General features: G+C 38.4%; 1 protein-coding gene across 1 annotated transcript in view; it reads right to left on the bottom strand.

Annotated features, from left to right (window-relative positions):
* Herc1 (HECT and RLD domain containing E3 ubiquitin protein ligase family member 1) overlaps positions 1 to 15,214 on the bottom strand; it is a 183,683-nt gene that overhangs the window by 140,081 nt on the left and 28,388 nt on the right. The window contains exons 3-6 of the mRNA XM_032911483.1: positions 14,459 to 14,554; positions 6,506 to 6,700; positions 4,724 to 5,035; positions 135 to 231 (exon numbers count right to left, since the gene is read on the bottom strand). Of these exons, the coding sequence (XP_032767374.1) occupies positions 135 to 231; positions 4,724 to 5,035; positions 6,506 to 6,700; positions 14,459 to 14,554 (700 nt within the window). The remainder of the gene's footprint in view (positions 1 to 134; positions 232 to 4,723; positions 5,036 to 6,505; positions 6,701 to 14,458; positions 14,555 to 15,214) is intronic.

The raw sequence follows: 15,214 nt of genomic DNA, 5'->3' as shown, positions 1-15,214 counted from the left end.
TTATCTATAGAAATACATCTGATTTTGAGTTTAAAACTAATAAAAATAAATCACCTATGAACTTCATGCTCACTGGGTCTTAGTAACAGATCATTTTTGCTCTGTGGGGTAATTCCAAATTTTAAAACTCTTACCTAATCTTCCGAAATCTCCTTCACCCCATGTATATAATTCACCATCCTCTGTGACAGCAGCACTATGTCTGTATCCAGCTGATACGCAGACAACTACCTGAAATGCACACAAGTAAATCTGACAAGCATGCCAATGCTAAAACACATGCACACTGGAACTTCAGAGGCATTACTACTCACGACTCAGAGAGGCTGTTGAGAGGACAAGGGTACTGACTAAGCAATCAAGAGGCTGTCCAGAGGACCAAGGGTACTGACTAAGCAATCACTTAAGTCCATGTTCTGCTTCCTGAGCCCTGAACCCTGGCTTTGACACAAAGAAGAGAACAAGTTTTCTCAATCCAAAAAGAGATATTGTAATTTCTAGCAAAGACATCAGTTTGATCACTAGCAGAATGCTACAGCATCAATCAAATCTTTACTGAACGAGTTAGAGAGAGTATAACGAGGAACAATGGCAACTTTTTAAAATCTAAGATTAACATAAAAATCTCTGGCCTTTACTGACCAAGGAAAGCTCATTTCCCTAGTAAGTAACTCAAAAAATACTGGCTATTACTAATATAAGTGGAATATAAACTCACATTAAACTTTTCACAGACATTTTGTCATCAAGAAATTATCTTTGATTAGTACAGTGTTTCTCAACCTTCCTAATGCTTGAACTCTTTAACACAATTTCTCATGTTGTGGTGACCTCAACCATAAAATTACTTTCATTGCTATTTCATAACTAATTTTGCTACTGTTATGAATCATAATATAAATGCATGTGTTTTTCCAATGGACTTAGGCAACCCCTATAAAAGGATCATTATAACCCAACAAAGGGGTTGCTACCCACAGTTGAAAACCACTGGGTTAGCAAAATCAAAGCAGTAAGGACATATTACAGTACCTTAGGGACCACTTATACCTTCTAACCCTGATCAATAGTATCAGCTACTTTTACAAAAGCATACAGAAAAAGTCAGCACTAATAACTCCCTCTCTTTTGAACCTCCAGAAATTAGAATTCAGAGAAATTTAAATGTAAGACTCCATTTTTAAAATCTGAACACCTAATATATTCTAAACACTGAAAAATTCTATGATTTTCATTTGTAAATTAATTTAAAATATTCTGTTATTTTTCCACCGTGATATTTACATTATATTGTTATAGAAAGGGGATATTAAGAAGAATATAAGTAAAGCAGTGGAATTAGAGTTCCATATTCAATATCTTTTCAGTTACTGAGGCATGGCCTTCATCTATGCTCATTGCCCTAAAACTAGCAATCCTAACTATCTTTACCTGGAAATACAGATGTGTGCTACTACACCCAACACACTCTGTACCTTATCAAATATTTGCTGGTGTTTATGAAGTGGAATGTTACAAAACCCACTGCTTTGGGTACTATAACTTTAATGAGTAAGTTAGATTCTACAAGTCAAGGCTGTATGGGATTTGTTTGATAGCCATTTGGAAAAATGTCTCATGGTAGAAAAAATTATTTATTAGGGATTCTGTTATAAATTTTTCAATCTTAAAACATAGAAACTCATATAAAAGTCTTACTTCTGTAAAGAAAAATCAAACAAAAATAAAAAACAAGTTCTGTTCCTAATGGCACCAATTGTTTAAATAAGACCCTTGACAATCACTTAACCACTCTAAATTCCTCATCATTCAAGGACTAGAGAGATGACTCAGTCTATAAAGTATGTGTATGCACGTATGAGAACCAAAGTTCAGTCACCAAAACTTCATGTAAAAAGCCAGAAGTGCAGATGTTTGTAATGTTATGACCCAGAAATGAACCCACACACCTATGGGCACTTGATTTTTGACAAAGGAGCCAAAACCATCAAATGGAAAAAAGATAGCATTTTCAGCAAATGGTGCTGGTTCAACTGGAGGTCAACATGTAGAAGAATGCAGATCGATCCATGCTTATCACCCTGTACAAAGCTAAGTCCAAGTGGATCAAGGACCACCACATCAAACCAGACACACTCAAACTAATAGAAGAAAAACTAGGGAAGCAGCTGGAACACATGGGCACTGGAAAAAATTTCCTGAACAAAACGCCAATGGCTTATGCTCTAAGATCAAGAATGGACAAATGGGATCTCATAAAACTGCAAAGCTTCTGTAAGGCAAAGGACACTGTGGTTAGGACAAAACGGCAACCAACAGATTGGGAAAAGATCTTTACCAATCCTACAACAGATAGAGGCCTTATATCCAAAATATACAAAGAACTTAAGAAGTTAGACCGCAGGGAGACAAATAACCCTATTAAAAAATGGGGTTCAGAGCTAAACAAAGCATTCACAGCTGAGGAATGCCAAATGGCTGAGAAAACACCTAAAGAAATGTTCAACATCTTTAGTCATAAGGAAATGCAAATCAAAACAACCCTGAGATTTCACCTCACACCAGTGAGAATGGCTAAGATCAAAAACTCAGGTGACAGCAAATGCTGGCGAGGATCTGGGAAAGAGAACACTCCTCCATTGTTGGTGGGACTGCAGACTGGTACAACCATTCTGGAAATCAGTCTGGAGGTTCCTCAGAAAATTGGACATTGAACTGCCTGAGCATCCAGCTATACCTCTCTTGGGCATATACCCAAAAGATGCCCCAACATATAAAAAAGACATGTGCTCCACTATGTTCATAGCAGCCTTATTTATAATAGCCAGAAGCTGGAAAGAACCCAGATGCCCTTCAACAAAGGAATGGATACAGAAAATGTGGTACATCTGCACAATGGAATATTACTCAGCTATCAAAAACAACGACTTTATGAAATTCGTAGGCAAATGGTTGGAACTGGAAAATATCATCCTGAGTGAGGTAACCCAATCACAGAAAAACACACATGGTATGCACTCATTGATAAGTGGCTATTAGCCCAAATGCTTGAATTATCCTAGATGCCTAGAACAAATGAAACTCAAGACGGATGATCAAAATGTGAATGCTTCACTCCTTCTTTAAAAGGGGAACAAGAATACCCTTGGCAGGGAATAGAGAGGCAAAGATTAAAACAGACACTGAAGGAACACCCATTCAGAGCCTGTCCCACAGGTGGCCCATACATATACAGCCATCCAATTAGACAAGATGGATGAAGCAAAGAAGTGCAGGCCGACAGGAGCCGGATGTAGATCGCTCCTGAGAGACACAGCCAGAATACAGCAAATACAGAGGCGAATGCCAGCAACAAACCACTGAACTGAGAATGGGACCCCCGTTGAAGGAATCAGAGAAAGAACTCGAAGAGCTTGAAGGGGCTCGAGACCCCTTATGAACAACAATGCCAAGCAACCAGAGCTTCCAGGGACTAAGCCACTACCTAAAGACTATACATGGACTGACCCTGGACTCTGACCTCATAGGTAGCAATGAATATTCTAGTAAGATCACCAGTGGAAGGGGAAGCCCTTGGTCCTGCTAAGACTGAACCCCCAGTGAACGTGATTGTTGGGGGGAGGGCGGCAATGGGGGGAGGATGGGGAGGGGAACACCCATAAAGAAGGGGAGGGGGAGGGATTAGGGGGATGTTTGCCCAGAAACCGGGAAAGGGAATAACACTCGAAATGTAAATAAGAAATACTCAAGTTAATAAAAAAAAAAAAAAAAAACAAAAAACAAAAATGTTATGACTAGAACTGCAGAGACAAGATGATCCTGAGGCTCAATGGGCAGCCAACTTAGCTTAATAAGTGAGATCCTGTCTCAACAAAAAAAAAAAAACAACAAAAAAAAACCCAACAAAGTAGAAGGACTGGAGAGAGGGTGGGATGTAGTTTTCTGCTCTTGCAGAGGACTTGGTTTGTTTTCTAACACCTGCATGGTTCCAAGAGATCTGACCTCTTCTAGCCTCCTCAGGCATCAGGCGTGCATGCACATGCACACACATGAATGCACACTCACACATAGTACACAAACATGCATGCAGACATAACACTCGCATGCATAAAATAAATCTTTTTTTTTTTTTTTTTAAGACAAGGTATCTCAGTGGCCCTGGCTGTCCTGTAACCCACTGTATAGACCAGGCTGGCCTCGAACTAAGAGACATGCCTGCCTCTGCCTCCGAAGTTTTAGGATTAAAGTAATAAAATAAAATAATAAAAATAGATTTTCCTTTATTTAATGGGGTGTGTGTGTGCGTGTGTGTGTGTGTGTGCGTGTGTGCGTGTGTGCGTGTAGGTGCCTATGGAGGCCAGAGACACTGACCCCCTTGGAGCTGGTGTTACAGGGCAGTTGCTGAGAACGAACATGGGTCTTCTAAAGAACAGTATGCATGTTTAGTACTGTGCTATCTCTCGATTCCCCCCAAAAAATTAATCTTAAAAAGTGGAATACTGTCCTAGAAACAACACAGAAGGCTGACCTCACGTGTCCCCACACATTTAGGATGAAATGAAAAGAACTAAAATTAAATAATACATGTAAAAATAAAATATACACAAAAAGGTAAGATAAAGAATAGCAGGCAAGAGGTAATTCAGAAAAGACTATATCAAAACCTGACAGATATTGCCTATTACTACACCACTGTAATTATTTTTAAACCCAAAATACATACCTTTCCCTGTAGTGGGCCCTGGATAAGCTTGGGGTATTTCTGGGTTGAACTATTCCCATGTCCTAGTTTCCCATAGTCTCCATCTCCCCAGCTGAAGACTTCACCTTCTGTGGTAAAAGCTAAAGTGTGACCATCAGAGCCTTTAGATGATGAAACTTTCTTAATGGACCGGTGAGGCTCAAAAGTCAACTTTTTTAAGGTAGACTGATTATTGGAATCTCCGAGGCCCAGTCTCCCATAGCTGCCTTTACCACAAGCTCTGACCGAGCCATCTGTAGAAATGACAAAAGTGCAATACTGTCCAGCTTCAATCTATAAAAGAACACCAGAATCTTAAGTTAGAAAATGCTTCGAGAGAGTCAAAAAATAAAACTTCAGGTTAGGTTCATCAAAAAGGCAGGAAGGAAATCATTAGGAGCAGAAAATGGCATGATCCTCTGTAGGGAGCAGTAAACTGAAAACTTCAATGACATTTCCTTTGGTTTTTTATTGGATATTTTATTTATTTCATTTCAAATATTATCCCCTTTCCTGGTTTCCCCTCTGGAAACCTCCTATCCCATCCTCCCTCTGCCTGTTTCTGTGAGGGTGCTTCTCCACCCACCCACCCACTCCTGCCTCCCAGCCCTGGCATTCCCCTGCACTGGGGCATCAAGCCTTCCCAGGATCAAGGGTCTCTCTTCCCATCATCAATGGCATTTTCATAGTAACCCTATGCCCAGTGTAAATTCATGCATCCTTTAAGGTTTTCTATCAGAGCATGACAAAAATGAAACAATGGAGCTGGAGAAATGGCTCAGGGGTTAAGAGCCCTGGCTGCTCTTCCAGAGGACCTGGGTTTGATTCCCAACACCCACATAGGAGCTCACAATGGTCTTTAACCTCAGCTCCAAGGAATCCAACATCCTCTTTTGACTTCCACAGGCACTGTACTTACATGATACACAGACACTTGTATATGCAGGTAAAACATCCCATACATATAAAATTAAATAAATAAAATCTCAAAAATAAATAAAAAAAACAAGTATCCTCATAATTGGAGAAGGAAAACCATTCCTATAAATTCCTTAGGTCCATTAAAGCAGGAATCATTCAGATAAATATATATATATATACATATGTATATATATATATACATATACATATACATACACACACACACATATATATATACACACACACATTTCATACTCATGAGAAAAAATGCAATTTAATGAAAATAAAATATAAAGCTTTACTGTGAACTACAAATATAAAAATAGGGAGAAAAAAGTTGATCATAAGAAAATGAAATGCCACTCTGAAAAAAGGGAAAAGTCCCTTTTATTAAATATTACTTGTGTGGAATACAAAAATAAAAACTGCTACCATTCATTAGGATTTTTACATTTTTATCTATATATTTTCAGTTTTTGGTATTTTGAAACAGGGTCTCATTTTGTACTGCTGGTTGGCCTAGAACTTGTAGAGATCAGGCCTCTGCCTCCTGAGTACTGGCATTAAAGATGTTTACCATTATACGCTGCTTCATTAGGCTTTTTAAAAATCTAGATCCCAATTTAATATTTTGAATATAGAAATGGTATCGAAGTTATGACAGATCAAAAATGCATTTTCTGTTAAAATGAAGAACTGATGTGATATAAAAATATCATAGATAAGAAATGCTCAATCAAGAATTTTTACTCTTTGAAAAATATACTCAACATAACTTATGACACAAAAGTATATATATATACCTCATTATCTACCAGTTCACAAAGAATATAGAGAACTTACGGTCTGAGCATCAGAAAAACTAGGAGCCAGTTTGGGTTGTAGTATTTTCTCCTGTGTGCCTTCTACCAACTGATGGCTGCTGTTGCTGCCCCAAACATAGACCTCACAGGTTTCAGAAACAATGGGAGCATCACCAGTCTGGATGCTATCTGGGCTAGCACATGTTCTTGAGTAGTCAGAAGCCATTCTACAAACCTATTAAAAATGTAAATACACACACACAATAATCATTTAGTTTAGCTTTATATATTCTCTGATATTACTGTTTTAACTTCAAACATGCTAAGCTACACACATCTAACTTTAAATACAGATAGCTGAAATATTTATTCACTCAGAATAAATAACTAAAATGGGAAAGACATACATAATCAAGCCTCTTTAAATAAAAATGTTTTCACATAAGAACTTTACAGAAAATCCAAGTTCATAAAGACAGAGTAGAAAGAAAACATCACTAATCATCTTGTCACCTTTACATAAGTGCTACCTTCTTCATATGCACATTCTTTAACACAGCCATTAAGAATGACAAATGACACAAGGCAATAATGCAAAATTGTCTGCCTTCTCTTCATGCTTAAATAGACAGTATTCCATGTAATGTTAAAATCACAATTAACTACTTTTTTTCTAATGGACATTTAAATCCTATATATTTGTTATATAGACCATTTACTGACCAGGCATGGTCGTGTAGCCCTTTAATCCCAGCACTTGGGAGTCAGAAGTCAGCGGTCTACATAATGAGTTCCAGGACAGGCAAGGTTACACATTGAGATCTTGTCTCAAAAAAAGATGTGTGTGTGTGTGTGTGTGTGTGTGTGTGTGTGTGTGTGTGTGTGTGTATGTATGTATGTATGTATGTATGTAACTATATTTTGTCCCAAAGCATAGGAACCAAGGTAACCCTCTGACTGCTTGAACCAAGGAATGGGTCTATATCAGAGTATCAGTCTCACGGCAAACACACTAACACTGAATATTAAGGTTTAAAGTATTCAAATCGATGTCCTAGGAACGAAGAATGCTATTTTACCTTCACATCTTCTATCAGTAGAGCTAAAATTAATTTGCTTTCCATATTTTCTGATATCAACTAACTTTTGCCCTTTTTTATTAACGCACATAAACTCAACACAATCAACCTATTAAAACTATGACTGTAATTTTGTCAATTTGTTGTTTAAAGTTTTTTAAATAAGTAAGACAGAAAAATCCTACAGAGCTAATTTGTTTTTGTCAGCACATTAAACGGGAAGGATTAGAAGAGTTTTACTCAGAACCTTTAGCTATAATGCAAAGTAACAGAGTATGCATGTCTGACAAGGCTTTCCTAGTGAACATACATACAATACATACATAATACCTTGGAAGAGTTCTGTCCTTTCCCACAACAAACAAGACCAAGGGCTCCAGGACAATAAATGTTTTAAATGTAGTGGGTTATCTAATTCCTGTAAGTTAAAAAAAAAAAAAACAAAAACAAACAAAAAACGTCCAGGATTTCCTCCCAGGAAGGGGCTCAATGCAGAGAACAAGCTACTAGAGTAGATACAAAAATACATGGGATAGGAACAGTGGAGAGAAAAGACAGAAAAGATAAAAGTGAGAAGAAAAAAGTCTGGGGAACTACCATTGTTTCAAATATCAGACAAGAATAGTAGAAAAGAAATCTAAAAGGAAAAAATAAAAAAGAACCATACAACATGCTACCTTGAAACCTAATCCATTCTGAAGTTCAGAAAAACTAATTTCATAGAAAAGTTAGTAAGAAAGTACTGATTATCTTAAATACTTGGTCATAATGATGCCTGACTAATTCCAATGCTCAAGACACAGAGGCAGGAAGATAATGAGGGTAAAGTCAGCCTAAGCGATAGACCATTTAAAAAAAAAGAAAAGAAAAGAAAAGAAAGAAACAAGGGGTGAGAAGAGTGGGAGAAGAAAGAGGAGAGAACATAGGGAAAAGGTGGAGGGGAGACAGGAAGAAATGGGGGTGGGGAGAACAAAGATGGGACAAAGGAGGAAAGAAGGAATATTATCTCTATAATAAAAAAATGACAGAAAAATCCACCCCCCCATGACAAATTGTGATCTACTTCAAGCCAAAAAAGGTTAAGAAAAATCAAACAATATGTGAAAGAAAAGCACAAATTTGTATCAAAAATGTTAGTTAGCTCTAAATGGAGCTAACATATCACACCTCTCCAGTCACTGGGTTTTCTCACTGCAGAGGAGAAAGGAAGAATGCAAGGACCAGAGGTGCTGGATAACTTCAAGGAAAAGTGTTTTATGGGCAAGAGAGGGCACTTACACATATGAACTCACAGGGATTATGACAACATGCATAAGACCTGCCCAACACAAGCCAGACAAAAATTCCACCTCTAGCTGAGGAGCTAATGGCATTTGCTAACTACTGAAAGAGGAAGTCAGTTTTCTTTAATGGTGTCAACTATTAAATAGGTCAATCAAACTCCAAAGCAAGCCCCACTTCCAACAGTAGTCCGGCAACACAAACTAGACATTGTGGACTAAAATAAAGAGAAAACTCAAAAGGTTGGTCAGGGACGTGAGAGTGAAGAGGGAGGAGTTAGGATGGAGGGAAATATCAAAACACACTGAGTGATACTCTCAAGGAATTAAAATGTTTTAATTTTTTTTTAAAGGAATAAAGTAGAAATTTTAAACATGAAATGTTTAAATGAAGACCAAAGTAAAAGAAATACAAGAGTAGATAAAATAGTATGGGACTAGAGGAATGCTTGGTAGTTAAGAGTACTTTCTGATCTTCTAGAGCACCAAAGTTTAGTTTAGTTTCCAGTGTGCACATTGGGCCACCTATAACTGTATCTCCAGGGGATCAGATGCACTCCTCTGGCCTCTACAGGTACCACATATATGGCATATGTTCACACAACACATACATACATAAACAATAAAAATAGGTCTTTTTAAAGTTAACAAACAATGCCCTATGAGTAACAAAAAATACATTGTAGAAATGAAAAACTAAACTAAAAATATTGTTTAATTTCAATAAAAGATGATAATGCAAGGCAAAAAGCTAACATAAAATAAGAGTTCCTCCCCCAAAGAACCAAGTACATAGGGCAGTGGTGGCACGTGCCTTTGATCCCAGCACTTGAGAGGCAGAGGCAGGTAGATCTCTCTGAGTTCCAGTCCAGCCTGATGTACAGAGCTAGTTCTAGGACAGCCAAAACTACACAAAGAAACCCTGTCTCAAAAAAACAAATAGAAAGGAAGAAAGAGAGGGAAGTAGAAAGAGAGGGAGGGAAGGATGGAATAAAGAAAGTATAAAAATCTATAATTTAGGAGTATTTTTCTGAAATAAAAAAGATATCTAAAACCACATATTGAATTCTAAGATATTATCCCAGAAAAAAATGACATCATAATGTATTCTAGTAAAATTACTGATCCTTAAAGGGAAAAACTCATTTGCTTCTCATCAAAACGAGCATCTGATTCATACCTTAAAGTCTGAAAAAGTGATTTCAGACTTTGGCAATGTTTATGCCAAAAGACAACCGAGTAGCAGATTTAAGATTCACAAGAAAAAATGTGAACCAATGATTGGATCAAAATCAGTTTTAAAGAATAAAAAGCACAGTAATTATCAGCATGTAAGAACTCAAGAAGAGAATCATCTTATTCCTCTGTGTTGTCATTGAGAATCTAGACAATAGGCTTCAAAGTCAAAAAGAATAGCGGCTCATGAAACTATTAGTAAATGAGGGTTAAAAGGCAGAGACTTAGGAATGGCTCAACTACAAAAGTGAGTTAAATTAAAGAGTGGTTTTTAATAACCACATAGTAGCTGTTTTAGTTTAAACTTGTTCTGTGTGTGCTCACACATATGTGTGTGACATGTGTAACATGGTTAAGACTACAACTGAAGGGAAAAAAAGACATAACGTAATGTAGGAGAGATTAGGTAAGCAGTCAGTAGCTCAGAAGGCATGTGACTTTAAATCAATGTGTCAATCACCCTCTCCCATACATATATATGCACCCACTCACTCTCTGTAGCTATATCCAGTACAAAGTGCCTAGAAAGATCAAATTCCTAGTGGGTAAGCATCTCCAACACCCGAATTGTGGCTGTGAAATCAACTTTTTCAATAAAAGAAACCAGCGAATTTGGGGAGAGACAGCTAGTTAATTGTCTAGTGCAAGAAGTCTATGAACATAAGCCAGAAACAATAAATCAGACAGTAAGAAAGCTACCAAAGATTAGCAGCCTCATGTCAGAAGAATCCTGACCAACCCTAAAGAGTCTACCGCTTTGAAGCAATATGGCATAGAAGAACTTCATAGACTGAAATCAAACAAGTTCAAACCTAAATTTTTAAATGAAGTTAATTGATCAAATTTGGAGGATTTTAAAGTAGTAATTCATTCAACTAAAAACTAGTCAATAAACAGTAAATGGGGAGCCTGGCATGGTGACACATGCCTTTAATCCCAGTACTTGGAGGTAGAGGCAGTTGGATCTGTGAGTTCCAGGCATCCTGTTCTACAAAGTGAGCCCCAGGACATCCAGAGCTGTTACACAGAGAAACCCTGCCTGGAAACCCCCTCCACCACCACCCCCTCCCCCCCCCCCCGGCCAAAAAAACATGAACAGAGAGAATGAAGCAGTTATTTGACCTTTCCCATATGAACTAGCAGAATAATCAGCTCATAAAAGAAACAATTCTCTAAAAATTATTCCAACTAATAAATGGAGAAAAATAACAGAATTAGAATATTATAAAACTACCACCAACCCAAAGAAGGGAATATGAACACATAGATTAAGAGATTTTGTTGTATGTTGGAGCATCTTTTGAGTATATACCCAGGAGTGAGACAGTTGGGTCCTCAGGTAGAACTATTTCCAATTTACTGAGGAATAGTCAGACTGATTTCCAAAGTAGTTGTACCAACTTGCAATGCCAACAGCAATGGAGGAGTGTTCCTCTTTCTTCATATCCTTGCCAGCATCTGCCTTCACCTGGGTGTTTGATCTTAGCCATTCTGACTAGTGTGAGGTAGAATCCTAGGGTCATTTTGATCTGCATTCCCCTGATGACTATGGATGTTGAACATTTCTTTAAGTGTTTCTCAGCCATTTGAGATTCCTAGGTTGAAGTTTAGCTCTGTACCCCATTTTTTAATTGGGTGAATTGGTTCTCTGAAGTCTCCACTATGTTCATAGCAGCCTTATTTATAATAGTCAGAAGCTGAAAACAACCCAGCTGTCCTTCAACAGAGGAATGGATACAGAAAATGTGGTACATCTACACAATGGAATACTACTCAGCTATTAAAAACAACGACTTCATGAAATTCACAGACAAATGGATGGAACTATAAAGTATCATCCCAAATGAGGTAACCCAGTTACAAAGGAACACGCCTGGTATGTACTCACTGATGAGTGGATATTAGGTCTCCAAAAACAGCTCAGAATACCACAATACAACCCACAGACTATATGAAACCCAAGGAGAAGGAAGACCAAAGTGTGGATACTTCAGTGCTACTCAGAAGGGGAAAGAATATAATCACAGGAGGTAGAGGGAGGGAGGACTGTGGGAGGGAGAGAGGAGGGAGAAGGAAAAGGCAGGCAGGATCAGGTGTGGGAGGAAACGGGAGAAGTACGGAGGGTCAGGAATTTGAACAGAGGTGTGTAGCAGTGGGGGAGAGGGAACTGAGGGAAAACACTAAAGTCCCAGATGCCAGGGACCCAAGAGTCTCCCAGGACCCAACAGAGATGACATTAGCCAAAATACCCAACAAAGGGAAGAGAGAATCTGTAGAGACCATATCCAGTTGTGGATGGGGCTATGCATCGAGAACTGCTCCTGTCAAAAGGAAATGGAGGGACAAAAGAGTGGAACAGAGACTGAAGGAAAAGCCATCCAGAGATGTCCCACCTTGGGAACCATCCCATCTGCAGACACCAAAACCAGACACTACTGCTGATGCTAATTAAGAAGGGCTTGCTGACAGGAGCCTGGTATAGCTGTCCCCTGAGAGGCTAGGCTGTGCCAGAGCCTGTAAAATACATATATGATGCACACAGCCAAGGGACTGAGCCCAGGGACCCCAATGAAGGAGTTAGGGGAAGGACTGAAGGAGCTGAAGGATTTGTAACCTCACAGGAAGAACAACAATATCAACCAACCAGACCCCTCCCATCCCCTAAGTAAACCACCAACCAGAGTACACATGGAGTAACCCATGGCTCCAGCTGCATATGTAGCAGAGCATTGCCTTATCTAGCATCAGTGGGATAGGGATCCCTTGGTGTTGTGGTTTGCCCTGAAGTTATCTGTATTTTGATGCTAATTCCACTGCCCCTAGGACAGCTGCCTAGTCACATACTCAGGAATCAGGTGACTTGATCAGAACCTTTTCCCCATTGAATTTGTAAAGTACAGATGAGGGGCAGGTACAGGATAGAAGGAGGCCTGTCATTGGAGGAGAAGGAAGGATGGGCGGGAGAGAAGTTTGAAGGAAGAGAAGAGAGAAGAGAGAGGAGAGAGGAAAGAGGAGAAGGAGAGAGGGGCTGAGAAGCCATGGCAGGACAAGATGGCAGGTGATGTTAAGATTCTGCTCTGTGTATTTACAGGTTGTTATTAATGTTCTCAAGGGATGGATAGTACTGGGCTTTGTATGTTTAAGTGGGCAATTATATCTTACCAATTGGATCTAAGATTATTGTGTTGTGTGTTCTTTTATGTGAGGGTTTGAGTGTAGGAAAGTGTGCGGCTGGGCTGTGTTTCCGCCAAGATATCTAGCAGATATCTTGGGGCACCGAGGTGTAGATCCAGCGGGGTAAAAGACAACTATATTTTTTTTAATTTTTATATTTTTACAACAACACCTTGGTTCTGTAGAAGCTCAATGACCCAGCATAGGGGAATGCCAGGGCACTGAGGCATAAGTGGGTGGGTAGGTGGGTGGGGGAGAACCCTCATAGAAGCAGGGTGGACAGAGAGGGGAAACTGGGAAGGGATATTGAAATATTTTAAAACATTTTGAAATAAAATAACCAATAAAAAGATTTTAAAAACATTTTTTAAGTGGGGAAAAAACTGAACTAGAGTCCAGCCACACTCATGTGAGTGACACAACTAAAAATGGCAAGGAAGTTAGTTTAAAGGTCAAGACAGTGGTTCTGTAGGGGAGAAAAAAAGTAATGGCCAGAATGTGAAAGGTTTTCTTCTGCAGTGGATGGCAAATTCGTTTGTGTGTGTGTGAGAGTATACGTGTGTGTGAGTGAGTGTGTGAATGTGTGAGTGAGTGTGTGTGTGTGTGTGTGTGTGTGTGTGTGTGTGTGTGTGTGAGAGAGAGAGAGAGAGAGAGAGAATGTGTGCAAGCATGCACTCATCCCAGGTGTGGTAACTACTAACCTAGGGGACTGCACAGAGAGAGTGGCTAAAGGGAGACAGCTGGGAGAGGGCAACTTGCAGACAGCATGGTAGAGTAGCAGTCGGAGTGAGTGGATTCAGCTTGCAGGAACTGATAGAAAACCTTTTTTTTTTTTTTAATTTAATCATACTACAACAGTACCTGGCAATTATAATCAAGTTATCAGGTTTGATGGCAATCTTTTTTTTAAGCCTGGGTAATAATTAGAAGGATATTTATTTTACAACATTTGTTAAGGTATACAACTATTCATCTTTCTGAATTCGTTTTACTCAGTAACTTTTTCAACAAAAGTTGCCAATACATGATCCAAAAGTTAAAATAACTGAAAAGAGATACACTGAAAAGTATTTCTTTCTAACCCCTGGCAACTAAACACTGAGTTCCAATCTCCAGAGGCAACCATTGCTACCATTTTCTTTTAGAGACTTTCTACAGATAAATATATGCTATAACATTTTACAGCAAAGTCATTTTTAATGCAAAGCTATGAAGATTACATACCTCTTCAAAAAGACATAAAGCTGCCTCGTAGAGTGAACATAAGCCTTCAGATGTTCTAGTTGGTTCTCTCCACTGACTCCGATCAGCAGATGAACCCTGTAATTAAATATTGTGGAGTACAATATGAAAAAGAAAGACATATAAGTTTAAAATAATCTACTTTAAAAACTGTTTATAAGATTAGGTGTACTACCAAATCCTATTATTAGGACATGAAACCAACTAAAAGTGTTAGAAAATCTATTGAGTGAAATGACCAATTAAGCACCAATTTCTTTATAACTGCCTCATTAAATAGTGAGAGAGCCATACTAAATAAATATAAGACTTCCTCGAGGCAAACAGAATCTTGAAGACAGCAGTCTATGTTTCAGTGTATCTTTGACTCACTAAGAAGGACCTATGACAGGGTATATGGTTTTGGATGGAAGAAGAGTGATTTCTGACTAGGTACACCTGGTATTTGTCCAGGAATGACAGGACAAATAGACAGAAACTAGAAAGCCAGCAATAAAATTATTCTGTTACATTTTACAGCTACTATAAGAAAGTCATTTGTGGAAAAATTAACCAATTTAACAGAAGTAAACTGTATAGTAATCAGAAAAATATGGATTTCAAATGTAAACTCAAGGTTATAAGAATTACTTTACACAGTATGTGACCCAGGAGTCTGTGTTATATTATGATACTCAATAGATGTATAAATTCAGACTTAACACAGTTGCTTCACACTTTTAAGATCAACATAAATAT

Source organism: Rattus rattus, chromosome 8, assembly GCF_011064425.1.
Source record: "Rattus rattus isolate New Zealand chromosome 8, Rrattus_CSIRO_v1, whole genome shotgun sequence".
NCBI classification, from domain to species: Eukaryota; Metazoa; Chordata; class Mammalia; order Rodentia; family Muridae; genus Rattus; species Rattus rattus.
Note: the sequence above shows the minus strand (reverse complement) of the source record. Positions and strands in the feature narration are given on the sequence as shown.